The sequence below is a fragment of the Hibiscus syriacus genome, unplaced genomic scaffold, assembly GCF_006381635.1.
Source record: "Hibiscus syriacus cultivar Baekdansim isolate YM2019G1 unplaced genomic scaffold, ASM638163v2 tig00110388_pilon, whole genome shotgun sequence".
NCBI classification, from domain to species: Eukaryota; Viridiplantae; Streptophyta; class Magnoliopsida; order Malvales; family Malvaceae; genus Hibiscus; species Hibiscus syriacus.
Genome location: NW_024062718.1, coordinates 2,622,375 through 2,639,737, shown reverse-complemented (window position 1 = coordinate 2,639,737; position 17,363 = coordinate 2,622,375). Strand labels below are relative to the sequence as shown.

Below are 17,363 nucleotides of genomic sequence, written 5' to 3'. Positions count from 1 at the left end.
TCTGATTTTCTTCAAACCCTAAGTTCCTCTTTTGTTTACTGTTGTATTGTTCATCTTCTCTTCTTTTCAGATTGTTTCATCAATGATTAATCTGAGGTGCATGTTTCCGATCATCGTGACTCTCTAACATTGAACATTGTGTGTACTTGGCTATCTAATAAACATATTATGCTTTAATTACAAATTTTCCAGGCGGGGTAAGGTTCTTGAAGTTAATAGTAAAGCTTACAATATTCAAATGAAGATGGCATAAAAAAAGAAAAGGAAATCAGACATTGGTCATTGCCTTCTTCAAGCAGCAATGCAGAAAACCAGACCAACCCAGAGTCGCAGCCAGATCTTCCCTGCAATAAATAAATAAAATCAAGGTTTTTCTCTTTCTGCTTTTTCAAAAAATAAATCTTGAAATACTCTCTCATTTTGTTTTAAATATAAAAATCTACAACTTTTAAAAAAAAATAACTAATATATATATATATATATATATAATATATATCATCTCATATCATAAATTTAATTGTTTCAATATTCTGAGTTTGTGATTATTTTTTCCCAATAGTGATACAATTATACCTTCTCACATCAAAAGTGACAAAAAATTTAGCACACGAATTTATTGAAATAAAATCATTTTTTCAAAGATATATTTTTAAATAATTTAAAATTAGACGTAAATTCTTAAATAATTTTTTCAAACATGATAGTTTTAAAAAAACCCTAAAAAATCATCAAAAAATAATTATAATTTTTTTGAGTGATTTGTATTTCCTTTCAAACAACTCTAAAGCTTTATATATAAGGTATCCCTTTTGATTTCATTTTTATTTCGGTATACCTAAAAAAGAAGTTATACCTTCAAGCGCCAAGACAAATTCCAATGGCATATATACCACCCAAAAATTAACATAAGTGGCTTATCAAAACTGTGTTTCACTCACTTTCTAAAAGCATAAGCATCTGTAACCAAAAAACGCATAAGCATCCGCTACCCCCATCTACCCAGTATTATATCTTTTTATTTACTATTTTATACAAATTTTAATATCACAAGTTCCTATTATATAATTGTAAGATAATGTGTTCACATGGTGTTTTGTATCTATATTTTTATTATCGTGTTTTGTGTATATCATATAGTTTTGTGGCGTCTAATATTGTTGATTTCCTACCATGCATCACATGGATGATAAATATCATAAATAAAATAAATACTCTAAATAAAAAGGGAAAAATAATAAGAAAAGAAGAACTTACAGGTTGATAAAGATGTGGAACTTCCAAGAACATCCTCATACCCCTGAATCGGATTGAAGTTATTGTAGCAATCCGTGCTGGTATTGAAACCATTGTTGCAGATACATAGGAACGAATTACTAGGAGGAGAATAGCCGCAGATTCCGCCGCTATCCTCACAAGTGTTACATTTGTTGTTCATATAATAATCATCGAAACCTCCATCGGTGTACTTCAACGTCACCCCATACAGCCATTTACTAGGGTCCGTCGGAGAATCTTCCAAGGAAGCAATCGACGTATACCCTTTGCATTTCATTTCCCTCAAGTCCAACTCACCTTTGCCGTTGAAATTCGCCGGCGAGTACACGCAGCAGGTGTTGGTCGGGGGGAAAAGCGGCATCCCGAGGTTGACGACGGCAGGACAAGTGTAGAACGTGGCGCAGAGGTGGGTGGAGGAAGGGTCACAAACGGGGGAGCCCTTGATGGTGAGCGACGACGTAGGGGGAGTGCATGAGAGGAGGAGGAGAATTGATGGGCCTAGTTGGAAAGGGCTGGCCCAGTCGAGCCCCAAGTTGGGAGATTGTTGCATGGAGTTGCATGTGGACATGGCCGATGGAGTGATCGTGACGGTTGAGTCTTTGTAGGATATGGCGGTGATTAGGTACGAGCCAGTGTGGGTTGTCAGCAGGAGCTGGTTCGAGTTGCAGGCTACATAGGGTTCGAAACGTGGGGAGCCACAACCGTAGCCGGTGCCGAAAGGGTACTTGATTGGAAGTGAGCCACAGTTGGAGCGGCATGGTGTGGCCGGCGCCTCGGAACTGTGCGAGGCAGTGATGGAGGCGGTGATCAAGAGGATGATGAAGGGAAGACGTTGATCATCCATTGGTTCAAGCTTTGGGTTTTGTAACTGATAACTTTAAAGGGAAATGACTCAATGAGGGGTTATATTGGGATTTGGGTAGTTTTTGGTTTCTTTTGTTAAGTACTTTGAACTAGACAAATACTAGACGCTTTTGTGATGTTGGCACCGTCTAGTCATAAGTAAAGAGAAAATAATCTCAATGATAGAAAATAATGTCAGTGATAAAAAATCTCAGATAATATACGATTTTGATCAATATTTTTTAGATTTACGAAAATGACCAACAAAATCGTAATGCGATCTCCATTATCGCAAATTCGTGTTGCATTTCGCGTTGCGATAGTTAAAAATCGCGTTAAAATTTTTCATTTCGCGTTGCGATAGTCTACAGTTATCGTTACGATTTTCAAAATTCGTTGCGATAGTCTACAGTTGTCGTTGCGATAGTCTACAATTGTCGTTGCGATTTTCCAAATTCGTTACAAAAATTCGTTGTGATAGTTAAAAAAAAAGATTTTGTTTCTTAAGAATTTTCTCTAAAAAGATAGTATCCGAGCGGACGAGTCGAAGACACGTATTACCACGACCACGACCCGAGACGAGACGAACGGCGGCGGCGCGCGAGAGTCCCCCTTGTTCTCTATCACTCAACAAGAAAGTGGGAAAGACAAGCCTTAAATAGCATTCCCAATAGTGTTTCCAATACTATGTGGGATTTGAGCATTACTAACACTTGTTCCCAATACTATGTGGGATTGAGCCTTAAATAGTGATATTATTTTTGAATGTTTTGCTTAAAATTGCAATAATCGCGATTGATTGTAGATTGACTTTTAATTATGACATATTTAATCGTATAATACTAATGCAATTGGTTGCTGATTCAGTTGTTTTAAGGTTCATGATTGTTAATTGTTTCCTGAATAATCACATTGTATTGGAAACAAGTGTTGGTAATGCTCAATCCCACATAGTATTGGAAACACTATTGGGAATGGTATTTAAGGCTTGGCTTTCCCACTTCCTTGTTGAGTGATAGAGAACAAGGGGGACTCTCGCGCGCTGCCGCTGCCGCCGCCGTCCGTCTCGTCTCGGGTCGGGTCGGGTCGTGGTCGTGGGTGTATTCGACACGTCTGCCCGGATATTATCTTTTTAGAAAAAATTCTTAAGAAACAAAATCTTTTTTTTAACTATCACAACGAATTTGGAAAATCGCAACGACAACTGTAGACTATCGCAACGACAACTGTAGACTATCGCAACGCGAAATGAAAAAACGCAACGCGGTTTTCAACTATCGCAACGCGAAATTTGCGATAGTGGAGATCGCAATGCGAATTAGAGATCGCATTGCGATTTTGTTGGTCATTTTCGTAAATCCAAAAAATATTAATCAAAATCGTATATTATCTAAGATTTTTGGTCACTGAGGTTATTTTCTCATAAGTAAATATCCTACAAGGCTATGGTAAATAGAATTTTGTTTACCATTTCTAACACCATGGCCCTGTAAGCCCTGTTAGCTTATATAAGTAAACACCGAATTAATTGATTCTCGTTTTAATGATTAAACTACTCGATCCAATTTTGAGGATCACGATCATTTTTGCAATAAAAATGGTTATTCCTTGTTCCCATATGTAATGGGGTAAGGGGATGTAAGATAGTAGATTGCCTCCTACACCAAGTTGAGAACAGCTTCCGTAAAAGACCTCCGAATTATGAAATACCCTCCGTGGGACTCAATCCCACGACCTCAAGGTTAAGAACCTTGTGCTCTACCAACTGAGCTGGATAGTCATCTCATAATTTTTGCAATCATATCTTAAATAAACATGATATATAGGACCAAAAACACAGTGCTTAAAATCTTAGAACTACAGGGACGAGATTATAAGAGATTAGAAGCTTTTGCATGGAATCGAATGTGAAAAACATAAGGTACAATATATCTATGTTTAAGAGAGAATAACCTTTGTTGGGAGTTTGCTTAGCTGAAAAGCCAACCAGAACATTTATATGTAACCAACTATGGTGCTATCTAAGATTCTTGCAGGATAATTAACTTTAAAACCCAAATAAAGTTGTGGCTTTAAGCTTCCGAAGTAGGGATTGAGGTAGAAAATTTTGGTTTCTGCAATAATTTTCAAAGAAGTTAAAATATTTAAAAAGTTTGATAAATTAATATATGTATAGTTATATGAAAAGTATTATATAAAACAAGTAAAATACTAATTAAAATTAAAAGTACGTCTTCAAAAGAATGATAAAGGATATGAAGAGTAGATTCATCCATAACACCACGAACTGGATAAGTAGGGTCATTGGACAGGCCTCGTGAGCATCTATCCATGCCTCCAATAGTCGCTCTGTTTTCCGGGAAAACAATCAGGCTTCTTACTCTTCAAGGGGAAGAAAATGAGTGCTTGCAAGTCTTACAGAGAAATATAAGACAAGGTGGAATAGGATGAGTTGGCATGTGGTGGTATCATGTTCAGGTGAATTTCTAAAAATTTAAGAGGGGGCAAACATATACAATTTTAAGAGGGGGGCAAACATATAAAATTTTAGGAACGAAAATAGATTATCAATTAAAAATACAAAAGAATATCTAAATGTATATATTAATTTAAAAATTTTAGGGATGGCTGCCCCATCCATCTTCTTTGGTCCATCCCCGATTCCTCCTGTTCAAAAGGAAGTATCTTCTAGGTGTCCAACTATTTGTATGAAATTTTATGATTTCCTTGCTTTTGTTCAGAGATTTAAAATGGCTAAACTTTGTACTTGCATATACAAGTGACTGATAATTATGTGAACTAGATAGGATTTTGAGGAAGCAGTTTTTGGAGTTGATAAGGAGATGGAGATAACCCGACTAGAAAGCTGTGGAACATGTAACGGGTCTGGTGCAAAACCTGGAACAACAGCGTCGAAATGTACTACGTGTGGCGGGCAAGGCCACGTGATCTCATCTGCAACGACTCCGTTAGGTGTCTTCCAGCAGGTAATGCCCTGCTCTTCTAGCGGTGTAACGGGAGAAGTTTCTACCACGTGCAATACATGTTCCGGTGACAGGCGGGTAAAGAGAATAAAGAGGATCACTTTGAAAGTTCCGGCTGGTGTGGATTCCGGTAGTCGTTTAAGGGTCCGGTCTGAAGGGAACACTGGAAAGAAAAGCGGGCCCCCTGGTGATGATATCTTTGTTGTTATTGAAGTTATGCCAGACCCTGTCCTTAGACGAGACTAGACGATGTCAACATATTGTACACCCGCAAAGTGTTTTACATAGACGCAATACTGGGAACAACAATCAAGCTTCCAACTGTGGATGGTATGGTCCATCTGAAGATACCAGCTGGGACGCAGCCTAACAGCACCCTTGTAATGGCAAAGAAAGGTGTCCCAGTTCTAAACAAAAGCAACATTGTTTGCGTAATTGATAAATTGAACGGGACCAAAACAACATTTATTCCACTTAACAAGGGGCATGTGAACATTAAACAAAGGATCCCAACAGACACATTACATTGTCTACGGATGATTTCTTATTATTAAATCAAAGAAGAGATTTCAAATCAATTTTTAATTAGTTAAAAAAAAAGTAATATCACAATAAATAGAATTAGGGACCAGCAATGTAAGACTTTTGGATCAACTGCCGCTACAAATGTTTGTGTAACAGTATCATAGTAATGCTTCGCCTTTCTCCTTTGACTTCACTACTCCCTTTGATTCCCCCCCCCCACCTAACACATTAGTGCTTTTAATTCAATATGGGGACCATTCACAATTTTCTTCTTCTTTTCATACTTTTAACAAAAGCAAACAGTTTATATGGTCTGACACATATAACCTAACGTTGATTCTTGGTTTTAATGAAACCGAGGGCTTTTTTCTTATAGAACCAAACATTCATTAATGAAAGAATTAACATGTTTGCAGCGTTCTAGTCAATTGGATGGGCATTCGACAGTGGTGTGGGAGAAAGTGATGGGTGGTGATGGGATAGTTGATGTCCACTGTCCCCCATGAAAATCCCCACAAATAAAATTTGCTATATAAAATCCTAAAATATCGATCATATTATGCTATGCCTGCAATTTCTTTCTACTTACCGACAAATGATTAAAAACAGGATTTACAATAATACAGAAGCTTGAAAACAATTAACAATGCTTTATTTTTCAAGGGTTGTAAAAGTGATCACCGCAGCTGCATTTCCAACCAAGAGGCTTATAATTGGAGTATTGGTTACCTGATGGTTCAAAAAACTGCATGGGATTCGTGACTGCTGCTCCTGGTTTGAAGCGGTCGTGGCTGCCGGGCGATGTGGGAACTTGAACCGCCATGCAAGGGTGGCAGCCGTTGCACCTGTTGTGGCAGCTTGGAGGAATCGATCCCAACCTTGTTTTCTCTTCAAAAGATGAACCTGTTGACAAAACCCCATGCCTCAATTAATCAACGGAAGGTATGAAAACATGAAAAGAGAGAACGTGTGTGTGTGGGGAGTTGGATGCTAACCGGAGCAGGGGAATTTGCAGGTTGAAGGGAAGATGCTGAAGAAAGGAGGAGAGGAGGAGGATAAGGAGGGAAGGAATAAGTGAAGTCATGATAATGATGATGAAATTAATAACAGTAAAAAATCTGTCTTTTATTGCAAGAACCGAGAAAAGGAATCAATGGAAATCGCAACTGCAGAGTACAACATACACAATACAAACAAAGCAAGAAAGAGAAGAAACTGAACTCACTTGCAATTCATGTGTATGATTTACACATTTAAATTCGAGTCTGAATATATAAATATAAAAAAATTAGGTATGGATTTTAAATGCATGTATCTTAAAGGTAAAATGGTAGTTCAATGTTAAAATATTTATAAATAGCAAGTTCGATTAATGTTTAAATCAGATGTTAAGATACCCAAATCAATTTACTTAGTAGTTCAAATTGTTTGAACTTGACAATAATTAAATAATTTACCATCACAAAGTATCTCGTTTATACTAATATTGAAGAACAAATATGAATGGTCAATAAATAGGGTAGTTGGTGGTCTGACCTCAAAATGAGAGTGAAAGGCACAACACAGAAAAGGCAAGCAATTTGGGAGAATCCAATCACAGAAGAAAGGGGACCCGATAGGCCTATTTCTTATCTTTATAATTTGATTCCACTCTTCAATAATTAATACTGTAAACTCACTTTTGATTCCAAAAGTGAGCTTCACAATTTTGGATTAAACTAATTTTAAATCTATGTGATGCAATGGGTTTGTTTTTTATAATAATAATTTATCAGTAATTATTGTTGTCTTATAACATAAGGTAGTTATCTAACTCTTACTTGATCCGATAAATAGAGATGTAAATGAATCGAATTTGAACAAACAAGATCATGTTCGTTTAAAATTTAATATCATATTCATGTTTGTTTGTTTGTTTTTAAGGTATTCTTGTTCAATTCATTTAGCGTTCGTGAACATATTCGTTCAGTGTCTGCTAACATGTTCGTTTAGTGACCGTGAACATGTTGGTTTATATTTCATAAAATGGAAAAATTATACCTATAATCCTTAAGCTCCATAGGCTTCACAACTTGAACTATAAACTTTGATATGTGTTCAATTTAATCACTATCTTCACCAATTTAAAATATAAAAATAAAATGAAGGATAACACGTAAACAAGCTTATAATTGACTTGATAAATGAACTTATAAATGAGCCAATAAACGAACTTTTCAAATGAGCTTGTTCGTGAACATAAATGAACCAAACACCCCTATTCGTGTTATAGTATTATTTAAATGAACATAATTTTTTCATACTCGTTTATTTAATATAACAAATGAACATAAATGAACAATATATAAACCATTCCTTGAATGCTTAGTTCATTTTCACCCCTATCTATGAACTTACTTGATTTGATAATATCGTATAAAATGATTAAATTGATAAAAAAAATTTAATATGAGGAATTAAATTTATTGAATTGTTTTGAATGAAGATAAATTCATATAACATATGTATTTTGGGAGTAAAAATTTATTGAATTGTTATAAGGGCTAAATATTGCATGAGATATGGAGCTTAGGGATGTTGTGGTCGAAACCGATAGTAAGGATGTTTGGTCCTTACTCGAGCGAGGTAAGGACATGGAGATTATCTCCCATCTGGTTCCGCACATTGTCGAGCTTATTGAACGAGATTGAAGGTTGAAGTTCCTTCATGTACCTTGCGATGAAAATGGTAGCGGACGATATGACGAAGTAAGCATAGAGCCTTCAGTTTGGCACTCAGACATTTCAATCTTCACATGCTGAGTTGAGTTGTTAATACAAGAAATGTCAGCCCGTGCAAGGAGCCTATCGTCATAGGATAGCAATTTTTTATTATTATACTATGCCACATTAGAAATCGATTTTAATTTTAACGATGAAGTAACATCTTTGTAACTTTTAAAAGAAAGAGATTTGTTTATTATCAAATCCATTATTACGTGACCTTAGAGGTAATTTACCCTGAAAACAATTACTATTTGATTTTAAAGTAGTAGTATATTTTATCTTGTACAGTTATTTAAAAAATATATTTCCATCAAACCAAAAAAATGAAAAGAGATTCCATTCGAATCTCGCACTATGTTTAATACGTTAATTAATATAATAGAAAAGAAATGAACCAAGTCGCTGTTGTTATGTTCCAATACATCGCAACTTACAAAAACCACTCGTCTGATGATCTGAGTGCAGCAAATAGATAATACTCCACGTAGTAGCTAATAATTGTACCGTAAAGATCCAAGATTCCAATTCCCAACCATCGAGTGACCCTACCATCCACAATCCATAAGAAAAAAAAATGCTCAAAATTTCAAAACCCTAATAAAGAATTTATCTCTAACAGTCGGTGGATTTGATGAGTACGCAGAAAGGGAATCCAAGCAAAAAGCTAGTCAAATTCAACGGCTGTGATTAAAGGACTTTTTATATTTAAATTACAAAATCCACTCCCATTTTCCTACAGATTCCTTCCTCAGCAGCCTCCGCGGGCCTTCCATTCCATAACGCCAACCATGTGTGGAATACTTGCAGTTTTTGGCTGCGTTGACAACTCTCAAGCTAAACGCTCTCGTATTATCGAACTGTCTCGAAGGTGATTTAAGAATTTCGATTTAACGTTTTTGGTTTTTCTATAGATGAAACTCGTTGTTGATTTTGATTTAAATGGAGAGTGTAGATTGAGACATCGAGGTCCTGATTGGAGTGGACTACATTGTCATCAAGATTGTTACCTTGCTCATCAGCGTTTAGCTATTGTAGATCCGGCTTCCGGCGATCAGCCCCTTTATAACGAGGATAAGACTGTTGTTGTCACGGTATACTTTCTTATTCTTTTTTCCGAACAGACATCGGTAATGGTTGGTGCAATAATCATGGAAATAAATTATCTTTCTATTTTAGTTTTATAATATGCTATTTGTTTTTAGCGTAAAATGTTTATGTTTTTCAATAATTAAAGTTAAGGTTATATATTATTCAAAACACAATGCACAAGTTATGTTGTAATTGGTCTTTCATTTTGATATAGAGATTAATATATGATTTTAGTTCTTTGTTTATTTATATTATCAATTGTTGTTTTACTTTCTGGCACTTGCTTTTGCTTTATATTATAATTTTGGAAAATAAATGTAAATAAAAAAATAAGTAGCAACAAAAAAGAACAATCAGATGGAGCCATAGTTAGAATGCAATGTTTGATTTTACTTTCACGTTTGGTTGATGATTATAGGTTAATGGAGAGATATATAACCATAAGCAATTGAAAGAAAACCTGAAGTCCCATCAGTTTAGAACTGGAAGTGATTGTGAAGTGATTGCTCATCTTGTAAGTACTTGAGAGGTTGGATGTTAAAGTCCGTTATTCAGAACATTTCTTTTCTTGCGTTTTTTTTTTTGCATCCCATGGTGTCATTTTACTTAATTGTATCCTGTATACCAATTTTGGCTACTTACTTTTTTCCAGTATGAAGAATATGGAGAAGATTTTGTGGACATGCTGGATGGCATGTTCTCATTTGTTCTTCTTAACACTCGTGACAAAAGTTTCATTGCAGCTCGAGATGCTATCGGAATTACCCCACTTTATATCGGATGGGGCCTTGATGGTATGCAGTTTTCCTTCTTATAGGCACCAGCTGTTAGACCTTTTGAATTGTACTTTTAGGGCATTATAGACTTAAGAAGTTTCGTTTTCTCTACTCATTTTTGTCAAAATTTGAGCAAATTTATTTTATTGTAAATTTTCTTTTAACTGATTTTATTCAAATGTATAACGTACAGCAAAAACTAGGTATTATTAGGTTAGTTAGGCGGCCATTTTGTGAACCCGGTCTTCGTTCGACGATTGTCCCACCTCCTTAGGACCACTTTTTTTTTTCCTTTTGAAAAGCCTGATATTTGTCCCCTGAAAAGTTTGCAGAATAGGAAAATGTATGTCCTGAAGAATATCTTAGCAACCTTTTCCATTGCCTTCTTGAAATCTTTTGATATCTTGATGTCAGATATAGTAAAGACTTAAGAAACATACATAAACTAGCTTGAGTTGCCAGATTTGTTTATTTTGTGGATGGATTGATTTTGTGCTTGGCTTTTTCTTTTGCTTGATTAATACTTTTCCATTTCTGATTCTGATTTTTATACTCCTTGTAATGGATGCTACTTCTAATTAACGGTTAGTTACTTTGCAGGTTCTGTGTGGTTTGCTTCTGAGATGAAAGCTTTGAGCGATGACTGTGAACGATTTATGTCTTTCCTTCCAGGGCATATATATTCGAGCAAGCAAGGTCTTTTTTTTTAGATATTAATTCCTAACTGGCTTAAAAACTGTTTACACAACTTAATCTGAAATTTTTATGGTATATGATATTCATCTCTTGTCAGTAGTTCAGCTATGAATTTGCCTTTGTTTGTCGGTGTTCTATGCTATGCCTTTTATTTGTTGCATTTCGAAATGTCTGCAGGAGTGATTAGAAGATGGTATAACCCCCCATGGTTCTCGGAAAAGATACCATCAACCCCATATGATCCTAAAGTCTTACGGGAGTCTTTTGAGAAGGCATGCTTTAAACATTTTGCTTCGATTCTTGTTTTTTAATTTTATTCTTTTGCTGTTAGCACTTTGGAATTGTATGTCATTATGTCTCAACTTTTACCCAAAAAAATGGTGAAAATTATAGCACTTGAAACTATTTTGTGAAGTAAGCATTATTGACCCAGTAGTCACCATGTCATTACTGTGTAGCACTCCCATGCTTCTGCAGTAAAACACTTTTGAAAAAAATATAGGAGAGCCTTTGAGGGGTTAAAGCCTTTAAGTCTTTGTGATTCAGGCTCTCACTCCCCTAATTGGCAAGGTCAGCTTAGTTTATAGGATTTCTTTATTACCATGTTCCTTTTCTCGATCACTTTTTTGTTAGGAAATTGTGTTGCAAGAGTACAGCAGCAGAGCTCAGTTTACGGAGTTCTCAGTTTTCTTGTTTTATTAATATACTCTCTGCTTTTAGGATATCTCCCACCTATGTTAGGACCTAAGACTTCAGCTTGACCTCTACTCTAGAATTGGAAGCTTTAACCCTAACTATATGACTCTTTCCACAAATGTTTCTTCTCCTTTTCTATAAGTTATTTGCCTTTCTGACCACGTCTCTATTGTCTATATCATCCTATTTAGTCATGAAAGGCTCAAGCAAAGAAAATTGTCAACACAACTATTTTAAGATTCTTTTCATTGTTTTGGTAGATCAATTATCTGAATACTTGAAGACTCTATATGGATTTAAATTTGTAATTATTCCCATGTTAAATACTTAAATTAATAAATGTCTATATTACTTTCGTGCTATGCCATTTACGTTTCACCACTAGCTTTTCCTTGTGAATTTATTTCATATAGGCTGTGCTTAAGAGGCTCATGACAGATGTACCATTTGGAGTGCTCTTATCTGGAGGGCTGGACTCGTCACTTGTTGCTGCTGTAGCTGCCCGTTATCTAGCTATTCAGAGGCTGCTTGCCAGTGGGGCTCACAGTTACATACCTTCTGCATTGGTTTGAAGGTATATATTCCACGTCCTCGTATTATACTGGTTTCCTGCCTCCCTGGGTTATTATTTGTTGTGTAAAAGACATGCCTGTTGATTAGATATGTTTGTATTAGAATTCAAGCAAAAGATGTCTTTGGTGGAAAGGAAAATGGCAGAAATGAAAGGGAAAATTAGAAAGAAATTAGGAACATTTTGTTATATTCATTATTGGGATACTTACTAAGTGGGCTGATTCTTTATATAGATTCCAGTTACAATCTACTAACAAACTGTAATCTCTAATATTCTAACAGTTTGCTATTACCTTGACCACTATGATTGTGGGTTAGGTAACTGATGGATAAACCAAATTATTAATTGAAGAATGCCTGTACAATTGCATTATGAACTGCTGCTACGAGTACTATGTAAATAGTCTATGCAAAATATCTAGATCCGGTCTCTTTCTAGTTATGATAATTTCACAACTTCAGATAACACTCTCTCTTGATATTGGTTTTGAAATAAACTTGGCTTTATCACTTCATTTATAATATTTTGACATTTTACTGTTCAGGGGTCTCCTGATCTTAAAGCTGCTAGAGAGGTAGCAGATTACATTGGAACTCGTCACCATGAGTTTCATTTCACAGTCCAGGTAATTTTCTGCTTGATTTAAAAAAGGATAGCTAAATATGTTCTTCCAATTTTTTATGTTATTCTTCTCCCATTTTGATCTATCAGGAAGGGATAGATGCTTTAGAGGAAGTTATATACCACATTGAAACATATGATGTGACGACCATCAGAGCCAGCACCCCCATGTTTCTTATGTCAAGAAAAATCAAATCTTTAGGAGTGAAAATGGTTCTTTCAGGGGGGGTTCCGATGAAATCTTCGGAGGCTACTTGTATTTCCATAAAGCTCCTAACAAAGAAGAGTTTCATGAAGAAACATGTCGAAAGGTATTCCGGATGACCATTACTTTCTTTTCCTGGATTTTATGTTTTGGGGTTATCATATTAGGCATGATCACTTGATTATCTATTATATATTGTTCACGTTTTGATGATGGTATTCTAATAATTCAACAGATCAAAGCTCTTCATCTTTATGATTGCTTGAGAGCAAACAAGTCAACTTCGGCATGGGGACTTGAAGCTCGTGTACCCTTTTTAGATAAAGAGTTCATCAACGTTGCAATGAGTATAGATCCTGAGTGGAAAATGGTACGGTGTTTCTAGATTTGTCATTATGTTGGATCATTACTTTAATGTTGAGAAGAGGCATGCCATGTCCATCCATACTGGAATAAGCTAGACAAACATTTTTCCCTGCTTGTTATCATTTCTGGTTTTACCTGTCCATTTGCGGGGATAACATTTCACATTGCAGGGGCGCTGTCAGTTTTCTAGGTTCTTTTTTTCGATAATGAGCTGATGCAAATGATATGTGGTGTCAGTTACTTGACCACTAGTAGTTACTATCTCATGCTGGTTAAAGGAAGAGTTTTAGAATTTAGTTACATACTTTGACCCCTTTTTCTATAAAGGAATGTACACTAATGGTTAGTGTCATTCAACTTTGTTGCAGATAAGGCCAGATCTTGGGAGGATTGAGAAGTGGGTCTTACGTAATGCATTTGACGATGATCAGAAGCCATATCTGCCTAAGGTTGGTGTATCTTCTTTGAAATATTCCTGCAATTTAGAAAATTTACTGGGTATTATCATTTTATCTGGTCCTCGTTTCTTTGATCATTTTTCTTCTGTGTATTAATGTTTCAATATGATTTGTTATGGAAAACTTCCTGGAAGATTGAAACTTCTTATTCCCTCTGTTTCAGCACATTTATACAGGCAGAAAGAGCAATTCAGTGATGAGTTTGGATACAGTTGGATTGATGGTTTGAAGGACCATGCCGAGAACCAGGTAGGCATATTGTCTATGGTTCTTGTGGGAGACATTTTCAATTTGGCAGTGTAGTAAGAACATTTTGTTTTACTAACTTGACAGGTCACTGATGCAATGTTGATGAATGCGAGCTTTATCTACCCAGAGAATACCCCAACCACAAAGGAGGATACTATTGACTATCTTCGAGAAGTTTTTCCCTAAGGTATACCTCTGTTCACCACTTCACCTCACTGTTTTTTCCGTGTATTTTCTGTTTCTCTGGTTATATTATTTTATTTTGTAGTATGTAGAACACGTCACGAACTGGGATAGTGGGATGCTGCTTGGAAACCTTACAATTCTGAATATGGCACAATTGACTGACATGATAAAAAATATTTAAAGAAGGACAAGGCAAAATAAAATAATGTGAACACCATTAATAGAAGAATGTGCCACAATCTATATAACAAATTTATTAATATGTTAAAATTTATATAATATATAACACCTTAAAGACGAAAAAAATTAATATGAACATGACACTAAGTACACTGTTTGTCAGTCTGCTTACTTAACGTGTGATGATATAGCCAGGCCCAGGTATTGTGAGATTATGTTTATGAGCCCTGTGAGACTAATTACACCAACAAGGTTAAAAGCTCTCCAAGATTCAAGGGGCCAGTCTTCCGTTTTTCAGCTTTTAATAAACTCCTGCTGGATATGCCAACAAACGGGAAAAGGTTATTGTAACAAATCATCAAACCATCTGATAGTCGATGATCGCAGGAAGAAATAAATAACCTCTTTCTCTCGAAGGGGTTTTACCATCGGCAAATTCCAGGCATCTCCGTTCTACTTAAAGCAAGTATTTCCTCATATTTGATCCATATACAAAGCCCACACTGTGATTTAAGGATAAATCATTGAAACTTGTACTGTAAGATGCATCTTCATGATCATATTACAAACAAAGCAAATACGAATTCATGAAGCAAATAGAACAGTGATATGGTTGTTGAAGGAAAATGAGAGAGAGATGGTAGGGCATCGTGCATACCTCAATCTCCACTTCAAAATCTTTGGAGAATGCAAGACAGGGGTTTCCGTAGGTTTCCGAGAATGAGCTAGATCCATTCAAGCTTACATAAAATTTTGGACATGTTGAAAGCAGTGTTTCATTTAAAAATTTGGTGTGATTAATGCAATAATTCTATTTAAAAGAATGGACAAAGAAAACGGAAAATGGGGGAGAGGGACGAAGTCGATATTTTTATTTATAAAAAAAGATCCAGAGAGGGACAGATATCTCACAGATCACTATCCATAGAGTGCAAAATGGCCGCCACCAATGCCAGAAATTCAGTGGAACATAGAGTGAAATATCTATTTGCACCTGTTCCATATTTGCAGTTAGATATCTCGAGTTTACTCAGAAACCGTTATAATACCAAAGGGCACTGGAGAGCGAAATTCCCCCTCATGAGGATTAAATGTCATTTCAGCTGTCAATATACTATACTGTGGAACACATGCATATCTTCATTAGATAGTGTAGAAAACTCATTTTCATCTGGATTTTTTTTACTTTTTTATTATATATATATATATATTATAATATATATGATATATAGTTTTAAACGATTTTTGAAAATGTATATATATAGTTTTTAAAAAAACATTTGAAAACATATATATAATATATTTTTAAAACATTTTGAGGATAAACATTTCAAACAGGACAATCTTAAATGTGAAAGGCTGCAACCAAGAAGAAATGAGACATGATCGATTCCAAGGACCAGATCGACAGACAAACCACGAGACTCCATCCAAGAGATAAACAAAACTAATTCATATTGCATGCATCTTAGACATACTTAAGAGCATCACATTTATCATTTTTTGCATACATAATTTTTTGCAGCTTTTAGAGTCAGTTTCAACTTCAAGAAGAAAAATACTCGATTCAAAGCACATTCAGAAATTGATGGTGGTTGCTTAACTCAGCAGCGAGGAGCTACATCTCAACCAATTGACCTGTTGAAAGACCGACAGATCTTAAATCAAATTCAGACGGGTTTGGGAACCAATTCAGAACGGATTCAGTTCAGCTTAACTCCACAACGAGTGGCCAGTTTTCAGTTAACATTTTCAGCCAAATTTCAATCCACGACAGATGATATCTGGCTGACAACATTTATCACTGGGCTTCCCGTGAAGGGGAGTCATCTAAAGATTTACAATCATCTTGGGCCCATGAAGGGGGGCCATCATTCATTTAGAGGAAATTGACCGCACAACTAAAGTCGAGAAAAGTTGTCTATTAACAAACAACTTTTCAATTTCATTCAGTCAATTTCAACTTCACAGCGAAGGATATTGGACTCAAAACAACACAACTTTTACAAGATTGGATTTCAACTTCACAAAAGGATATCCAATTCAACACTCAATTCACAGTGAAGGAGTCATCCACGATTTCAACTTCACGACGAAGGTATCGTGCCCTAGTGGATTGACTTAGTTTCACAACAAATGAGTCATTTGCAACAATAGGGGTTATCTCCCAAGCCTATTACAGCATAGCTCAAGGCGAGAAGGTCTATCTGTCAACAAAGACCTTCGAGTTCGATTACATTCAGCTCAAAGACATATCAATTTACAGCATAACTCAAGGCGAGAAGGGTTATCTGTCAGCAAGACCTTCGAGTTCGATTACATTCAGCTAAAAGGCCATATCAAATTTACAGCATAGCTCAAGGCGAGAAGGGCTATCTATCAATCTAGACCTTCGAGTTCGATTATTCAGCTCAAAGGCACATCAATTTACAGGATAGCTCAAGGCGAGAAGGGCTATCTGTCAACGAAGACCTTCGAGTTCGATTCCATTCAGCTTAAGGGCTGTCAAATTACAGCATAGCTAAATCGAGAAAAGGTATCTGTCAACAAAAACTATCGAGTTCGATTCCATTCAGCACGATGACACATAAACCACATGGTAGCATCGAGAAACTACTTTCTGGTTGAAGCCGAGGTCTTTAAGTCAAGAAGAATATCTGGGGCAATCCCTCAAGTTCAGTACAACATAACTCAAGGCGAGATTACCTGTCAATAAAAACTTTCGAGTTTGATTCCATTCAGCTTGATGACACATCAACCACATGGTGGAATCAAGGAACTACTTTTCAATCAAATTTTCAAACAAAGGTCTTTAAACCGTGAAGAAGACCGAAATTGGCTACAATTTGGCAACGAGAAGCCACATTCCGATTCA

The 17,363-nt window shown here is 35.9% G+C and overlaps 2 protein-coding genes and 1 pseudogene across 2 annotated transcripts; 2 read left to right on the top strand and 1 right to left on the bottom strand.

Moving 5' to 3' along the window:
- Positions 1-60: 60 nt before the first annotated feature.
- Positions 61-2,236, bottom strand: LOC120123002 (wall-associated receptor kinase-like 20). Its single transcript, XM_039142024.1, has 2 exons — positions 1,255-2,236; positions 61-344 (listed from the first exon to the last, which is right to left on the bottom strand). Exons 1-2 carry the CDS (start codon positions 2,117-2,119, stop codon positions 292-294), a joined length of 918 nt encoding a protein of 305 aa, XP_038997955.1. The 5' UTR covers positions 2,120-2,236; the 3' UTR covers positions 61-291.
- Positions 2,237-4,742: 2,506 nt separating this feature from the next.
- On the top strand, positions 4,743-6,133 carry LOC120123107 (annotated as a pseudogene).
- A 2,814-nt stretch (positions 6,134-8,947) lies between these two features.
- Positions 8,948-14,281, top strand: LOC120122935 (asparagine synthetase [glutamine-hydrolyzing] 3-like). The gene is given in 15 exon segments (XM_039141972.1): positions 8,948-9,260; positions 9,345-9,483; positions 9,900-9,995; positions 10,134-10,275; positions 10,858-10,953; positions 11,131-11,225; positions 12,063-12,162; positions 12,165-12,223; positions 12,768-12,848; positions 12,935-13,067; positions 13,070-13,155; positions 13,285-13,419; positions 13,784-13,864; positions 14,037-14,122; positions 14,207-14,281. Coding segments are annotated over 14 exon segments (1,389 nt in total). The 5' UTR covers positions 8,948-9,180; the 3' UTR covers positions 14,103-14,122; positions 14,207-14,281.
- Positions 14,282-17,363: the final 3,082 nt, after the last annotated feature.

Coding starts and splice junctions, on each gene's coding strand:
- LOC120123002 (XM_039142024.1), bottom strand. CDS start 2,119: ATGGATGATCAACGTCTTCCCTTCATCATCCTCTTGATCACCGCCTCC. Junction 345..1,254: donor TTCCACATCTTTATCAACCT/GTAAGTTCTTCT, acceptor TATTTATTGCAG/GGAAGATCTGGCTGCGACTC.